Source organism: Mesoplodon densirostris, chromosome 15 (genome assembly GCF_025265405.1).
Source record: "Mesoplodon densirostris isolate mMesDen1 chromosome 15, mMesDen1 primary haplotype, whole genome shotgun sequence".
Lineage (NCBI taxonomy): Eukaryota > Metazoa > Chordata > Mammalia > Artiodactyla > Ziphiidae > Mesoplodon > Mesoplodon densirostris.
The window spans coordinates 1123680-1141401 of record NC_082675.1 but is presented as its reverse complement, the minus strand read 5'-3'; the positions used below and the strand labels follow the sequence as shown (position 1 = coordinate 1141401).

The window sequence follows — 17722 nt, the reverse complement described above, 5'->3', positions numbered from 1 at the left end:
GATGCGGCCCGCTGATCTCGGCCTGCTCCTGGGTGGTGTCCTCCTCAAACCATGAGCCAAACAGCCCGCTGCAGCTGCTGGCGGACTTTACAGTTAGGGACATCGCCATCACCAGTTCAGGAGTTGTTTGGCCGTTGATGGTGGCTTTGCTTTCCACCAGGGTACCTGTACCATGTTCCGGAGGATGCTGTTTTAGATAAGCAGTTTCTTTACATTATAGTTGATTGGGTTTGTTCCTCCAACCTGCCTGTAAGCTCACTGAAGTCAGAACCTTTTTAAAAAGTCGAAGTGTGGGGCCTCCCTGGTGGCGCAGTGGTTGAGAGTCCGCCTGCCGATGCAGGGGATACGGGTTCGTGCCCCGGTCTGGGAGGATCCCATATGCCGCGGAGCGGCTGGGCCCGTGAGCCATGGCCGCTGGGCCTGCGCGTCCGGAGACTGTGCTCCGCAGTGGGGGGGCCCACAACAGTGAGAGGCCCGCGTACCGCAAAAAAAAAAAAAAAAAAAAAGTCGAAGTGTGGGCTTCCCTGGTGGCGCAGTGGTTGAGAGTCCGCCTGCCGATGCAGGGGACACGGGTTCGTGCCCCGGTCCGGGAGGATCCCACATGCCGCGGAGCGGCTGGGCCCGTGAGCCATGGCCGCTGAGCCTGCGCGTCCGGAGCCTGTGCTCCGCAACGGGAGAGGCCACAACAGTGAGAGGCCCACCTACCACAAGAAAAAAAAAAAAAAGTCGAGGTGTAGTTTACAGGTTTTTGAATTTGAACAAACACACTCATTCTTGTAACCATCGTCCCAAATCAAGTGTAGAACCAGTTCCACACCCCCGAGTTCCTTCCTGCCTTTTCAGCTCCTCCCCAACCTGCAGCCTGGCAGGGTCTGTCTAATCTGTCCCTGTGGTTTTGCCTGTTCCAGAATGTCTTGTCATGTCAGTGGCCTGCAGTCCGTGGTCCTTGCGTCTGGCTGTGCTCCTTGGCGTCCTCACGGTGTGGGTGTGTCTGTAGCTCGGCCTTTACGTTGCTGAGGCAGCTGTGTTGTGCGGCTCTTGCAGGTGTTTTATTCCTTCGCCAGGTGAAGGTCAGTATTTATGTTTCCGTACGTCTCAGTAGATAGTTTGTTAATTTATATCTTTAACAGAGTCGTGGTTAAGTTGTACAATTAGTATGCTACTTTTTTCACTTAATGATATATCTGGAAAACTTTTCCATGTTTATAACATAGTCTCCATCTAGAACTTGAATACTGGATATTTCTGGTTACACTTCTTTTGACTTTAACTGTATTATTCTGTAATAAATATATTTATGCATAATTTTAAAAAGTTGGTAGGTGAATTTCCGTAGTGATTCCCAGAGGTTGGATTCGTCGGTCAAAGGTAATGGGGCTGCTTCCCCACCGTCATGGGCCGCCCTGTGAGGCACGTTCTGAGCTCTGAGCCCTCTGAGGTCTGTGCCGTCTCCGTCCACACTTTTGCAACAGGCCAGCCATCACAGCGTATTCCCCCCCCCAATTCTTACCTTCCCCCTGGTTTTGTAAATTATTATACGTGAGAGAGTTTCTTTCTGGCCTTCGTTCTCTCTTATTGATCATCTTTGGTATTCTGGGAATGTATTTTAAGGAAATAATCCAAAATATGTCCTAATGTGTTTGTTTATTCTTTTTATTCTATTTCTGTGTCTGTTCTGCACTAATCTTCCTCATAATGTTTGTTTTAAAAGATCAGGAACAAAAGCTCTTTTTAAAAACTTGATTGATTGGGCTGCGCCAGGTCTTAGTTGCAGCATGCATGCGGGATCCAGTTCCCTGACCAGGGATCGAACCCGGGCCCCTGCATTGGGAGCACAGAGTCTTAACCACTGGACCATGAGGGAAGTCCCAAAAGCTCGTCTTGAAGGCAATAAGCATGCCTCAGAGTCCCCCGCCCTTGAGTGTCCCACAGCTCACAGTTCCCGCCCACGTTGCTGGGCTCTCTGCTGGGGGTGAGGGTGGGAGAAGGTTCCTGGGTTGATAATTAAGGCTGTGGTCCCGATTTCCCGTTTGGATGTGTTGGCTGCAGCTTGCCTGTGGTCTTTAGACTCCATCTTCAGAGACGGTCATCAGAGCAGAGAGTGCCTTCTCCTGCTAGTCTAAGCAGGCACTGATCTTTATGTTTCCTCAGCCTTCACTTGTGCACCCATGGGTTCTGTAGCTCTTGATTTCATACATATGTGTGTTTCAGCCAGGGGCCTGGGACTGTGGGAGCATTCATACAAATGTGTATTTCCATTTTTTAAGTCTTGTAACTTCCGGTTTATAATGTTTTTCATCCCTTATCCGTTTTCTCCGTAAAATAACAGTGACGCCCTGAAGATGAAAGGATGCTCCTGCTTGTCTTGCGGGGAGGGCTGGAAGGAACACCAAGAAATTGGGAGCTAGGTGTGTCAGTGAAGACTTGAGGATTGTAACCAGGGGGAGGATATTTCTGACCCAGCCAGTGGGGAGCAGACAGGCTGCGGCTGTCGTTCTGTTCCCAGCGGGGTCACCCCCTTGCAGACAGCGAGGCTCCAGCCCAGCATGCCTTGTGGGCAGCCTCCCTGCCTCACCTCGGAATTAGCCTCCTCCCGCTCGCCCTCTGCTTCCTCCTGTCCTTTCTCAGCATCCTGTCCCCTCTCCTGCCCTCTTCCCTAGTCCGCGGCCCTCAGCACTCTTGGGGCCATGAGCCCCTTTAAAGCCGTGTCCCAGCTCCCAGAGAGTTGGCGGACCCCTGACGGGGACTCTCCCGTCCTGGCCGCTCCCTTCTCTCCTGAGGTTTTCTTCAGGAAACGCCCGCCCCCCGCCCCGGGTGAGCTCGTAGAGAGGGCTGAGGTGCGAGGCTGCCACCAGGCCCGGGCCTCTCCCCCAGGAGCGCAGAGTCTGAGCCGGGATGGGGGCTCTGTGTGTTCACACTCAAGTAACCCGGGGTGTTCGCAGGGGCGTCGCACAGATGCTCATGAGAACTGCCAGCTGGTGAGCGGCGGTTCTGTTCTGATGACATGCGACGGTGGCATGCTTGGGAGCCTCTGGCGGCCTCCTGGGCGCCACTCCTCCACTGGGAGAGATGGGCGGACTGCCCCAGCACGTGGCGTCACGGAGCAGGGCCGCCGGCCGAGGAATAGCCTCCCAGGAAGAAACATGCCTGTCGCGAGCGCCAGCACCAGGTTCAGATCCCGCTGGTCTTAAGCAAGTGATTGCTAGTTAGCTTCCTCGGGAGCTGGTTGGGAACACCCACCTGCTCCTGCCAGGCCATGTCCTGGCCCCAGGCACAGCAGTGACCCAGAAGGCCCCGTCCCTCCTCTGTGCTGAAGGAGATGGTCTCTAGTGCCATCTCGTCGGGCTCGATGACAGTAAGACAGTGGTTTGTATCAGATGCTGGTGGGAACATGCCTTCAGAGCGTCTGTCCAGTGCTGCTAAATGGTACTCAGAATAAGTAGTGATCAGATGGTTATATTTGCCTGTAAGTAACTTGATTTTAACTTTGATTTTTCAGGAGAGCATTAAGTTGGATAAAAAGGAGGGCGATCATGCATCATGGCAGCGGCCCTCAGAACGTCCAGCACCAGCTGCAGAGGTCCAGGGCCTTCGCCGGCGGCGAAGGAGAAGAGCCGCAGGCCCGTCCCAACCCCCCGCAGTCCCCCGCCACACCCTTTGCGCCGGCGGCGAGCCCGTCCGCGCCCCAGTCCCCCGGTTACCAAGTTCAGCAGCTGATGAACCGCAGCCCCGTGGCCGGGCAGAGTGTGAACATCGCCCTTCAGAATGTGGGGCCGGTGGTGGGAGGGAACCCCCAGATCACGCTGGCCCCCCTGCCGCTGCCCAGCCCCACTTCTCCGGGATTCCAGTTCAGTGCGCAGCAGAGGCGGTTTGAGCACGGGTCTCCATCGTACATCCAGGTCACCTCGCCGCTGTCCCAGCAGGTGCAGACTCAGAGCCCCACCCAGCCCAGCCCCGGGCCAGGACCGGGCCTGCAGAGCGTGCGGGCGGGCGCCCCTGGCCCCGGCCTGGGCCTGTGCAGCAGCAGCCCCACCGGGGGCTTCGTGGACGCCAGTGTGCTGGTGAGACAGATCAGCCTGAGCCCGTCCAGTGGTGGCCACTTCGTGTTCCAGGAGGGCTCGGGCCTGGCGCAGATGGCCCCGGGCGCCCAGGTCCAGCTGCAGCACACGGGGGCGCCCATCACAGTCAGAGAACGGAGACTCTCGCAGCCCCATGCGCAGTCGGGGGGCACCGTCCACCACCTGGGGCCTCAGAGCCCCGCGGCCGCAGGCGGGGCCGGCCTGCAGCCCCTGTCCAGCCCCGGGCACATGGCCACGACGAGCTTGCCGCCCCAGATCAGCAGCCTCATACAGGGGCAGCTGATCCAGCAGCAGCAGGTGCTGCAGGCGCCTCCGCTGACCAGGCCTCTGCTCCCCGGGGTTGGGGTCGGGGGCGCTTCGGCATTTGGGATGACGTCCCCACCGCCCCCCACCAGCCCTTCCAGGACCGCAGCGCCCCTGGGCCTCTCCAGCCTTCCTGTCCCGTCTGCGGGGAGTGCGGGGATAAGAAAGGCTCCCAGGAAATTGGAAGAGATCCCCCCGGCCTCCCAGGAGCTGGCTCAGATGAGGAAGCAGTGCCTGGACTATCACTACAGGGAGATGGAGGCTCTGAAGGAGGCCTTCAAGGAGTACTTGGTCGAGCTGTTCTTCTTGCAACACCTTCAAGGAAACATGATGGATTTCTTAGCTTTTAAGAAGAAACATTATGCCCCGTTACAAGCTTATCTTAGGCAGAATGATTTGGACCTGGAGGAGGAGGAGGAGGAGGAGGAGGAGGAGGATGAGGAGGAAGAGGAGGAGGAGAAGTCTGAGGTCATCAATGATGAGGTGAGGGGCGGCGGCTCAGTAACCAGCAGGCCGGGCTGCTTGGGTGTGCGTCCAGGCGACCGTGAATTGCACGTGATCTGTGAGCCTGGGGTGTTCATGAGATGCGGTTTCATAAGGATTTGATCCAGGAGTAAATGGAAGATGCATTTGCTTTTTCCTTCATGGAAGGAAAGAGCTGCTCTAGTTGGGAGGATGGTGCAGAGTGGTGCTGTGAGTATCGCCGGTGCATTTAGAACAGGGATGCTTCCCTGGTTTGGGGAGCTAACCCGGCCTGACCCAGCTTTCCCCTGTGCTCTGCTGGGTGTGTGGAGATTGGCCGGCCCCCAAGGGCCTGCAGAAGCCAGGGGTGCGGACACCTTCCCGCTCGTTCCCCAGGTTTCACAGTTTACTTACGTACGTCCACCCGTTGGGATTCTCAACACCATGAATGTCATTTTTAAAGAAGGGATTTGAATCACTACCTTGTTACAGTATATCAGTTATGATTTAAACCACTAGATACATTTATAAGGTATCTTCATGATTAAAATATGGTTATTATGGCAAAGCAACTGAGAATTTTTTCAATTTTTAGATGTAGTCTTAGATTTGAGATCACGTATTTAACTCACACTGTTGCACATAGCTACTGAATGGTATTTAAGATAGAATCTTTTTTAGATAGTGAACTTTTTGGGTGCCTGGAATGGGTACTTAATAAATTCCCCAATTGGGATTCTCAATACCTTAGTGATTCCTAAGGTCCCTTTATTGGTACTTCCTAAAAAGGAAGCTGATCAGACAGGGCGACAGTGAGGTGCACTGTGATGCACTGTATTTGTGCCTTTGTGTTGTGTACTGTACACTGTGTTGGTGGAGCTGATTTGTTTTTTGATATAGCTAAAATAATGTAAATCTCTGTCAGTTCTGCAAAGAAATCAGCCTTTGATGAACAAAAGCTGGCCTCTTTGCTCATCTCCTCGTTGATATTTATTATGTGTGGCTTTGCCATTTGGTGTTTTCTTTAACACCCTTTCCAGGATGAACCATTTTTATGTTCTAAAAGGTTTATATGATTTTTTTTTTTGAGGATTTCACCTCTGTTGCCATGAAATAGTGAAATTCAGTTCTCTTTATGTTTGTACACCAATGTTGTCTTTAGGCTCAATCCCCCTTATCTGTCATTGCCATTCTGACCTGCACGTAGTAAGCCAGGGTGTAAACTGCCTATGAGGTTGTCAGGGCTTTGCTACTTGAAGACTGTCCGCCATTACCATTTTTAAAGTTTGAAGTTGCAGAATCTAAGGACATCGTACTTGTGACTTAAATTGGAGTTTATGGAAGATTTGCAGTTGAGTTAGGGTATTATAACTCTGTCATAAATCAGTTCAGTGTCCTTTTACGGGATTTGATGCAAAAGCATTCCATTTTTAAACACCAGACATCAGTGAGCTATCAGCAATAAAATTCTAACAAAATTTTGAGCAGTCTTAAAAATTATGTTGCCTTTTTTTCTCAAAATATTTCCTCTCAGGTAAAGGTTGTGACAGGAAAGGATGGGCAGACTGGTACTCCTGTTGCTATAGCAACCCAGCTTCCTCCAAATGTTTCTGCTGCTTTTTCATCCCAGCAGCAACCATTTCAGGTACTTTTCGATGGTTCTAAAATGTAGTCTCATCCGAAACTTTTCCTTCATCCAGATATTTTAACCTTCAATTTACTATTTGCTCTTCAGCATTTTTTTCCAGAGCCCATTCCTTATTTTAAAAAAGTAAAAAAGTCTTCCTGCATATAAAATTATACAACTAAATTGCATGAGTAAATGACAACACAGACCTTAATGCATTATTTTTTGTGTGTATTGACCTGTAATACAGTAGTAGCTTCAGCATGCATGTCATCTAATACCTACAGTCCTGTTGAATGTATGCTCAGGATTCCTTGTGTGCTGTGTTTTAAATGTTGGTTCTTTCTTGTGTCTTCTATCTGTATTTTTGAGAACAGTGCAAACAGAAGAAAAAAAAAAAGATTACACAGATGATAACTTGATATTTTCTGTAGCTAGAAGAAACAGTGAAATGAAACACTTCTAAAATACCAGAACCTTAGGCTTCTAAATGGATGTTAATTGAATGCAAACTGATTATTTTTAATTTTTTGAAAATTAAATCACTCAGTGTTACATTAATAAATGCCAGGAACCTAAAAGTACAGGTCAGATTCTAGTCATTTTGGAATAGATTGTGCTAGGTTCTGAAAGCAGTTGAATCTTGTGATATATTTTTAAAAATTTTTTAATTTTTAATTTTGGTATAATTTCAAACATATATAAAATTGCAATAACAGTACAAAGACCTACCATTATATCCTCTACCCAGATTCACCAGTTGTTAACTTTTTGCCCCATTTGCATTATTTTTATTCTCTCTCTCTTTTATATGTACACACATACACATTTCCCCCAAACTATTTGAGAGTAAATTGCAGACATCATATCACACTTGCATCCCATATCACACTTCCATCCCTAAGTCCTTTGGCATATGGTATCAGGTACGAGTGTTACCTGACCTAACCATGGTGTAACAATCAATTCTGGAAATTTTACAGTAACTTTTACTATGACTAAGCCACAGCTCATGTGCAAATTTTGTCTCTTGTTCCGGTGACATCCTTTGTATAGTTGTTTTTCTCCCAGTCTGGGATCACCCATTGTGTTTAGTTGCCGTGCCTCTCTGGTCTTCTTTAATCTGGGCAAACTCCTCACTCTTTCATGCCTTCACATTTTTGAGAAGTGTAGGTCAGTTATTTTGTAGAATGTCGTTTGACATGGGCCACTGATTCTGTCATCTATTGACGAGTCTTGCTGGAGTCAGGTGTCACGTTAAAGATCGCAAAGTGGATTTTCTAACTCCATTATTCCTTCTGCATTCATTAGCTAGCATTCTGCTGTAATGATGAGCTTTCTTTTTTCTTCCATTACGTATATTCCCATACGGATTCTTATTTTAATCAGTGCGTTTTCATATGTCATTAACGGTATTTATTTATTTAAATTTATTTAATTCAGTAAAGTTTATTCTTTTTGGTCTGTAGTTCTGTGAGTTTCGTTAAATGCCTAGAGTTGTGTAACCACCACCCCCCAAGAAACAGAGGGGTTCTGTCATCCCCCCAGACTTTCCTCATGCCACGTCTTTGTCGTCAGATTTTCTCCCTCCCTTAACCTTTGTTCTCTGTCTATGATTTTGCCTTTTCCAGAATAAAATATAAATGGAATTTTATACAGTATAGTATGTGCATGCTGCCTTTTCAGTCTGGCTTCTTTCAGTTAGCATAATGCGTTTGAGATTCATCCACGTTGTTGAATTTGCCAGTTGTTTCCTTTTTTTGCTGAGCGGTATTCCATTGTATGAATGTTCCCCAGTTTGTTTAGCCATTCACCCTTTGAAGGACGTTGGGTTGTTTCCAGTTGTTGGCATACCTAGGAGACAGGTTTCTGGGTTGTTATTAAGAGTACATTCAGTTTTATATACAACTGCCAAACTTTCCACAGTGGCTGTTCTGTTTCACTTTCCCACCAGCAGTGATTGAGAGTTCCTTTTGTTCTGCATTCTCCCCACTACTTGTTCTTGTCAGTTTTCTTCTGTAGTTATTCTAATATGTATGCAGTGGTTTTAACTTGTATATCTCTAAAGACTGATGATGTTGAACAACTTTTCTTTTTCATGTGTTTTTTTCCCATTTGTATATCTTCTTCGGTGAAGTATCTATTCATTTCCTTCACCATTTTTTTTCCATTGAGTCATTTGCTTTATTGCTGCATTTGAGAATTCTTTATATAATTTGGATATAAGCTTTTTGTCAGGTATAAATTGGCAAATATTTTTCTGTCATTCTGTGCTGTATCTTTTTTTTCTTTTATATTGTTTTTTACAGAGCAGAAGTTCTGAATTTTGATGTGGTCTCTTTTATCATTTTTTTTTCTTTTATGGATTGTGCTTTTGATATATAAGAACTCTTCGCTCAACCCAAGGTCATAAAAATTTCCTCTAATTTTTTTTTTTTAGAAGTTGTATAGTTTTATGTTTTACATTTAGGTCTGTGATCCATTTTGAGTAAAGTATTGTATAACATGCAAGCATCAGTAGAAGTTTATTTCTTTGTATATTGACAGCCAGTTAGTTGAGCACTGTTTCTTAAAAAGACTGTCTTGTATCTGCTGAATTGATTTTGCATCTTTGCCAGAAATCAGTTGATCCTGTCCGTATGGGTCTGTTTCTAGGCTCTCTTCTCTTCCATTGATCTCTGTGTCTATCTTTTTGCTTAAGGCCACACTGTCTTTACTGCTGTATCTTTGTAGTAAGTCCTGAAATCAGTTAGTGTGAGTTCTTCAACTCTGTTCTTTTTCAAAATTGTTTTGGTCATTCTGGCTCCTTTCACTTTTCATATACATTTTAGAATCAGCTTTTGTTGATATCCATAGAACATCCTGCTAGGATTTTGATTGGGATTGCATTGACTCTATTGACCTGTTTGGGGTGAAGTAATATCTTGACAACGTTGAGTCTTCCAGGCCAGGAATATGGTATGTTCTCCATTTATTTTTGTCTTCTTTGATTTCTTTCATCAGTATTTTGTAGTTTTCAGCATGCAAATTCTATGTATATTTTGTTAGACTTATACCCAGCTATTCCAGTTTTTCTGTGGTGCTGTAGATAGTACTTAAATTTAAAAATTTTTTTCTAGCTGTTCATGGCAAGTATATAGGAATACAGTTGATTATGCAACCTTGCTAAACTCATTTATTAGTCTTAGGAGCTTTTTTGTAGATTCCATGGGATTTTCTACCTAGAGAATCATGTCTGCAAAGAAAGCAAAATTTATATTTTCTTTTCCTATCTGTATGCCTTTTATTTCTTTTTCTTGCCTTATTTGCACTGGAAATGGCATGGACTGGCATGGACTTCCACTGTGATGCTGAATAAGAGTGATAAGAACAGACATTCTTACCTTCTGGATCTTCGGGGGAAAGCATTTAGCCTTTCACCATTGAGTATGATGTTAGCTGTAGATTTTGTAGCTGTCCTTTATCAAGTTAAGGAAATTCCTTTATTCCTAATATTTATCATGAATGGATGTTGAATTTTGTCAAATACTATTTGCTGTATCTATTCACATAATCATGTGATTTTTCTTTTTTGGTCTGCAAAAGTGGTGAATTATATTAAGGTATAATTTGTAGTCAGGGAATGCACAGATCTTAAATGTTAGAATTTGTTGAGTTTGACAAGTGCCCGTGTAACCCATACACGTGTCAGGGTGTCCACTTCCATCAAGTCTCCTCGTGCCCTGCCAGTCATCCGCTACCCAGCCCCCCCGCCCCAGTTTATTACTATTTATTCTATTACTGTTTATTTTGATGTTCAAATTATCTGTAATTTGACCAGTGGGAGCCCTTTCAAGCAGGCTTTCGTATACTTTTGACACATCCCTGTCACTCTCTAAGTACTTCCTTACATTCTGGCACAAAATGTTTAAAGTTTATCTTGCACATGCCTTGATTCAGTCCAGGAATCTGTCATTTCTCCAAGGAACTGGTTTCTTTTTGGTGGGGAATAATAATTTGAACCCAATATCTAGCTGTTCTTGTAATGAATTTGATACAACTGAAGATAAAATTTCTTGAATTGGAAATTGTCAGAAGGTTTATTAGTGGGACAAATTTCCTGTTAGTGCTTAGAGGAATGTAATACATCAGTGCGTTTATAGACCACATTGATAAATACTTGCATAAGAACCATGGGACAGTGGAGAGCAGGGAGTGCCTGTAAACTTAGGTTGCATGGTCTCCACAGTGACACAAATTAAACCCTCTGATTTACTGTCATACTCACCAGATTGCCAGAAATTAAATTGGACAGAATCTGTTGATTTAGGCCTATGAGATTCTTACCCACTGTTGATCGGGAGTGTAGCATGGAAACATTTCACATGATCTGGAAAAGGTGAGTGTGGGTAGGCCCTTTTGATCCAAACAGCATGCTCTAAAGGTATTCTTGTGTTTGTGTGCCAGAAAACACATCTAATAATGTTCCCAGCAACATCGTTTCTTCTAATAGCCCCAAACTGGAAAGAAGCATAATGTCCGTCAGCAGTAGAACAGATCAGTGGGTTGTGCACATTCATACAGAGGAATGCTAACAGTAATCAGTAGTGAAAATGAGTGAGTCGGTGTGGGCGGGTCTCAGCAGCGCCCTGTGGAACAGAAGGAGTTACGGGAGGGCCCAGCTGCAGCATTCCTTCAGGTAGAATTCACTAGGAAGCAAAGCCGCACACAGCGTAGCGTGGAGCTAAGCCTGTAGGTGATGGCACCAGGGGAGAATGTTCACACACAGGTCAGGTGGGGAGGGGGACGCCTTCATAGTGTGTGGGGGCTCCAGGGCGTGCGTAACAGCTTATTCTTAAGCCTCAGGATGAGTACACGGGTGATTGCTTTATCATTACTTTTTAAACTTAGAAGTTTTTCTAATTCTCAGCATTTTATTATGAAAAATTTCAAACAGGAAAGCTAAACAGTGTTCAGTGAACACTCACATCCCACTGTATAAATTCTGTGATTATGCACAAATAAGTGAAATTCACACAACCATTTTTATATTAACCACATAATATTCAGTGGCATTTAGTACATTCACAGTGTTAAGCAACCACTATTATGTATATCAATTTCTAAAATATCTTTATTGTCTTAAAAGGAAACCCCATATACCCAAAAAGCAGTCACTCCCCACTACCTGCTCCTCCAGCCACTGGCAGCCACCAGTCGGCATCGTCTCCATAGATTTACCTAGTGTGGAGTCGTGCAATATTTTGTGTCTGGTTTCTTTCACTTAACATGATGTTTTCCAGGTTCATCCACATTGTAGCATGCCTCAGTACTTCATAACTTCTTATAGTAGAGTGTATATCCACTGTATGGGTATGCTGCATTTTGTTTATCCACTCTTGATAAATATTTGGACCGTCTGCAGCTTTTGGCTATTGCGAATAATGCCACTATAAATACTTAGTAGCTAGCCCGTTCTACGTCCCATCAGCAATAACAGAGGTTCCAATATTTCTGTATCCTTGCCAACTCTTATTTTCCGTTTAAAAAAAATTCTAGCCATCCTAGTGAGTGTGAAGGGTGTCTCATTGTGTTTTCTTTTGCATTTCTCTTACGACGAATGATGTTGGGCATCTTAATGTGCTTGTTGGTCATTTGTGTATCTTCTCTGGAGAAAACCCTGTTCAAGTTTTGAAAAAAATTTTTTTAAAAAATTCTGTGATTAACTTTACTATGCTTTTAAAAATCACATTATTTAATATTATAAATATTTAAGAGACCTAAAAGAGGAAAACCAAGGAATCTCCATTTTGAATTATAGATCTTTGTCGCAAATACTAGTGGATGTCTAAGGAGACAAGAAAATGGAGAGTCTATCACGAAAGAATTGAATGAAAAAACATACCCTTTGTTTTCTTTGGAAAAAAAAAATCTCAGTATGAGTTTTATTATTTACAACCAGTTGTAGAATTTTTATATTGGCCAATGAAACTCTAGAAATAAATTCAGAATTCCTTGTATTACATACACAGTATATTAATTTCTGTCTGCTTCCAAAAGACTTTGAGGTAGTATTTTTTTCTTTTTTCTTTTCTTTTTTTTTTTTTTGGCCGCACTTGCGGGATCTTAGTTCCCCGACCAGGGATTGAACCCTGGGCCCATGGCACTGGAGGCTCTGAGTCCTAACCACTGGACTGCCAGGGAATTCCCCAAAATAGTTTTTATTACAGTTATTTAGATCTTAAAAAATCCTAAGCAGAGATTATTTTTCAGTGATTATAGCATTAAAGGGAATGAATAATTATAGTTCTGTAACCCTACCCCAACTATTGATTTTTTTTTTTGCCATTTAAAAAAATTTATTGAAATTTAGTTGATTTACAATGCTGTGTTAGTTTCAGGTGTACAGTAAAGTGATGCAGTTATACACACATGTATATATAAATAGATGTATATTTTTTTTACATTTTCTTCCATTACAGGTTATTACAAGATATTGAGTATAGTTTCCTGTGCTATGCAGTAGGTCCTTGTTGGTTATCTATTTTATATATAGTAGTGTGTATATTTTAACCTTAAGCTCCTGATTTATCCCCCAACTACTGATTTTTTTATTCTTTTAAAAATTTATTTATTTATTTATTTATTTTTAGCTGCATTGGGTCTTCGTTGCCGTGCGCAGGGGCTGCTCTTCGTTGTGGTGCGCGGGCTTCTCATTGTGGTGGCTTCTCTTGTTGCGGAGCACGGGCTCTAGGCGCGCAGGCTTCCGTAGTTGTGGCACGCAGGCTCAGTAGTTGTGGCTCTTGGGCTCTATAGAGTGCAGGCTCAGTAGTTGTGACGCATGGGCTTAGTTGTTCCTCAACATGTGGGATCTTCCTGGACCAGGGTTCAAACCCATGTCCCCTGTATTGGCAGACGAATTCTTAACCACTGCGCCACCAGGGAAGCCCCTTATCTTTTTATTTTAATGAAGTTCAATTTATCAGTTTTTTCACATGGATATCCAGTCTTCTAGCATCATTTGGTTGAAAAGACTTTTCATTCCATTTGGGTTGCATTGGAGTCTTTAGGAACTGGCAGGGTTGTGTAAGTCTGAGTCTCCCTCTGGGCTCTCTGCTCAGTTGTTTTTATCTGTCGTCCGTCCTTAAGCAGCACTATGCCATCTGCTGAGTCTTGAAGTCCAGGCTTCCTCTTGTTCTTCTCTCAAGAATCTGTTTTCAATTCACCGACCTCTGCGTCCCCACCCTACTCTTCAGGCTATCCAATGAATTTTTTAAATTTCAGACACTTTTTCTGTTCTAGGGTCTTTATTTGGTTCTCTTCCTTTTTTTTTTAATTTTTATTTTTTTACTGAAGTATAGTTGATTCACAGTGTTTCTGGTGTACGGCAAAGTGATATGTATATTCTTTTTCAGATTGGTTCTGTTTTTTAATCGTTTCTTTTTTTCTGTCAAGATTTCCTCTCGTCTTTCATTACAACATACTTTTATGTCCTTGGGCATACTTATTAAACCTACCGTAAAATCCCTGCTGCTAATTCCAGAATGTGAATTGTCTGGGGGGTTGGTGTCCATTGATTGTTTTGAGTATGGCTTGTGTTTTCTTGTCTCTGTGTTCTGGAGTAATTTTTTTTTAATATATATATTTTTAACATCTCTATTGGAGTATAATTGCTTTACAATGTTGTGTTAGTTTCTGCTGTATAACAAAGTGAATCAGCTATACGTATACATACATCCCCATATCCCCTCCCTCTTGCGTCTCCCTCCCACCCTCCCTATTCCACCCTTCTAGGTGGTCACAAAGCACCGAGTTGATCTCCCTGTGCTATGTGGCTGCTTCCCACTAGCTACCTATTTTACATTTGGTAGTGTATATATGTCCATGCCACTCACTCACTTCGTCCCAGCTTACCCTTCCCCCTCCCCGTGTCCTCAAATCCATTCTCTACGTCTGCGTCTTTATTCCTGTCCTGCCCCTAGGTTATTCAGAACCATTTTTTTTAGATTCCATATATATGTGTTAGCATACGGTATTTGTTTTTCTCTTTCTGACTTACTTCGCTCTGTATGACAGATTCTAGGTCCATCCACCTCACTACAAATAGTTCAATTTCATTTCTTTTTATGGCTGAGTAATATTCCATTGTATATATGTACCATATCTTCTTTATCTATTCATCTGTCGATGGACACTTAGGTTGCTTCCATGTCCCGGCTGTTGTAAATAGAGCTGCAGTGAACATTGTGGTATATGACTCTTTTTGAATTATGGTTTTCTCAGAGTATATGCCCAGTAGTGGGGTTGCTGGGTCGTATGGTAGTTCTACTTTTAGTTTTTTAAGGAACCTCCATACTGTTCTCCATAGTGGCTGTATCAATTTATATTCCCACCAACAGTGCAAGAGGGTTCCATTTTCTCCACACCCTCTCCAGCATTTATTGTTTGTAGATTTTTTGATGATGGCCATTCTGACTGGTGTGAGGTGATACCTCGTAGTTTTTTGGTTTTTTGTTTTATAAATTTATTTATTTGTTTGTTTTTGTTTTTGGCTGCATTGGGTCTTCGTTGCTTTGTGCGGGCTTTCTCTAGTTGCTGCGAGTGGGGGCTGCTCTTCGTTGTGGTGCGTGGGCTTCTCATTGCGGTGGTTTCTCTAGTAGTGGAGCATGGGCTCTAGGCGCGCAGGCTTCAGTAGTTATGGAACGTGGGCTCAGTAATTGTGGCTTGCGGGCTCTTGAGCGCAGGCTCAGTAGTTGTGGTGCACGGGCTTAGTTGCTCCACAGCATGTGGGATCTTCACGGGCCAGGGCTCGAACCCGTGTCCCCTGCCTTGGCAGGCAGATTCTTCACCACTGCGCCACCAGGGAAGCCCACTCATTGTAGTTTTGATTTGCATTTCTCTAATGATTAGTGATGTTGAGCATCTTTTCATGTGTTTGTTGGCAATCTGTATACCTTCTTCAGAGAAATGTCTGTATAGGTCTTCTGCCCATTTTTGGATTGGGTTGTTTGTTTTTTTTGATATTGAGCTGCATGAGCTGCTTGTATATTTTGGAGATTAATCCTTTGTCAGTTGCTTCATTTGCAAATATTTTCTCCCATTCTGAGGGTTGTCTTTTCGTCTTGTTTATGGTTTCCTTTGCTGTGCAAAAGCTTTTAAGTTTCATTAGGTCCCATTTGTTTATTTTTGGTTTTATTTCCATTTCTCTAGGAGGTGGGTCAGAAAGGATCTTGCTGTGATGTATGTCATAGAGTGTTCTGCCTGTCTTTTCCTCTAAGAGTTTGATAGTGTCTGGCCTTACATTTGGGTCTTTAATCCATTTTGAGGTTTTTCTGTGTGTATGATGTCAGGGAGTGTTCTAATTTCATTCTTTTACATGTAGCTATCCAGTTTTCCCAGCACCACTTCTGTCTTTTCTCCATTGTATATTCTTGCCTCCTTTATCAAAGATAAGGTGACCATATGTGTATGGGTTTATCTCTGGGCTTTCTATCCTGTTCTATTGATCTATATTTCTGTTTTTGTGCCAGTACCATACTGTCTTTTTTTTTTTAATAAATTTATTCATTTAGTTTTGGCTGTGTTGGGTCTTCATTTCTGTACAAGGGCTTTCTCTACTTGCGGCGAGTGTGGGCCACTCTTGATCGCGGTGTGCAGGCCTCTCACTGTCACGGCCTCTCTTGTTGTGGAGCATAGGCTCCAGATGCACAGGCTTAGTAGTTGTGGCTCTTGGGCCTAGTTGCTCCACGGCATGTGGGATCTTCCCAGACCGGGGCTCGAACCCGTGTCCCCTGCATTGGCAGGCAGATTCTCAACCACTGCGCCACCAGGGAAGTCCCATACTGTCTTGATTACTGTAGCTTTGTAGTATAGCCTGAAGTCAGGGAACCTGATTCCTCCAGCTCTGTTTTTCTTTCTCAAGATTGCTTTGGGTGTTCGGGATCTTTTGTGTTTCCATACAAATTGTGAAATTTTTTGTTCTAGTTCTGTGAAAAATGCCATTGGTAGTTTGATAGGGATTGCACTGAATCTGTATATTGCTTTGGGTAGTATAGTCATTTTCACAATGTCGATTCTTCCAGTCCAGGAACATGGTATATCTCTCCATCTGTTTGTATCATCTTTAATTTCTTTCAACAGTGTCTTATAGTTTTCTGCATACAGGTCTTTTGTCTCCTTAGGTAGGTTTATTCCTAGGTATTTTATTCTTTTTGTTGCAGTGGTAAATGGGAGTATTTCCTTAATGTCTCTTTCAGATTTTTCATCATTAGTGTATAGGAATGCAAGAGATTTCTGTACATTAATTTTGTATCCTGCTACTTTACCAAATTCATTGATTAGCTCTAGTAGTTTTCTGGTAGCATCTTTAGGATTCTCTGTGTATAGTATGATGTCATCTGCAAACAGTGACAGTTCTACTTCTTTTCTGATTTGGATTCCTTTTATTTCTTTTTCTTCTCTGATTGCTGTGGCTAAAACTTCCAAAACTATGTTGAATAATAGTGGTGAGAGTGGACAACCTTGTCTTGTTCCTGATCTTAGTGGAAGTGGTTTCAGTTTTTCACCACTGAGAACGATGTTGGCTGTGGATTTGTCATATATGGCCTTTATTATGTTGAGGTAAGTTCCCTCTGTGCCTACTTTCTGGAGAGTTTTTATCAGAATTGGGTGTTGAATTTTGTCGAAAGCTTTTTCTGCATCTATTGAGATTATCATATGGTTGTTTTTTGGTTTTTTTTTGCGGTACGCGGGCCTCTCGCTGTCGTGGCCTCTCCCGTTGCGGAGCACAGGCTCCGGACGCGCAGGCCTAGCGGCCATGGCTCACGGGCCCAGCCGCTCCGCGGCATGTGGGATCTTCCCAGACCGGGGCATGAACACGTGTCCCCTGCATCGGCAGGCGGATTCGTAACCACTGCACCACCAGGGAAGCTGTATCATATGGTTTTTATCCTTCAATTAGTTAATATGGTGTATCACGTTGATTGATTTTGAATTGGGTTTTGGGTGTCGTGAATGATAGGTTGCAGAGACCCTGAGTTCTGTTATATCCTTCTGAGGAGCTCTGCTGGTTTGCTTTCACATCTAGTTAATGTGATTGGATTGAACCTGTGGACTCTGCCTCCTGAGATCTCAGTGTGGTTATGCTGGCCTGTGCTTGGCGTCTTGGCATGTGGGCGGTCAGGAGGCAGCCAGAAAAACAGGGAGCTTGGGGCCCATCTCTGCTGCCTCCTGTGGCGATTCTCCCTTACCTGTCTCTGCTCTGGTCTCCTAC

The 17722-nt window shown here is 44.0% G+C and overlaps 1 protein-coding gene across 10 annotated transcripts in view; it reads left to right on the top strand.

Annotated features, from left to right (window-relative positions):
* EP400 (E1A binding protein p400) overlaps positions 1–17722 on the top strand; it is a 114566-nt gene that overhangs the window by 15799 nt on the left and 81045 nt on the right. For 5 of the 10 annotated variants that reach the window (XM_060118577.1, XM_060118578.1, XM_060118576.1 and 2 more), the window contains exons 2-3: positions 3500–4865; positions 6379–6489. In XM_060118577.1, coding sequence (XP_059974560.1) covers positions 3534–4865; positions 6379–6489 — 1443 coding nt within the window. In that variant the 5' untranslated portion in view covers positions 3500–3533. Of the gene's footprint in view, positions 1–908; positions 1071–3499; positions 4866–6378; positions 6490–17722 lie in introns of all 10 variants that reach the window. The other 5 variants (XM_060118582.1, XM_060118581.1, XM_060118580.1 and 2 more) reach the window with 2 other exon arrangements.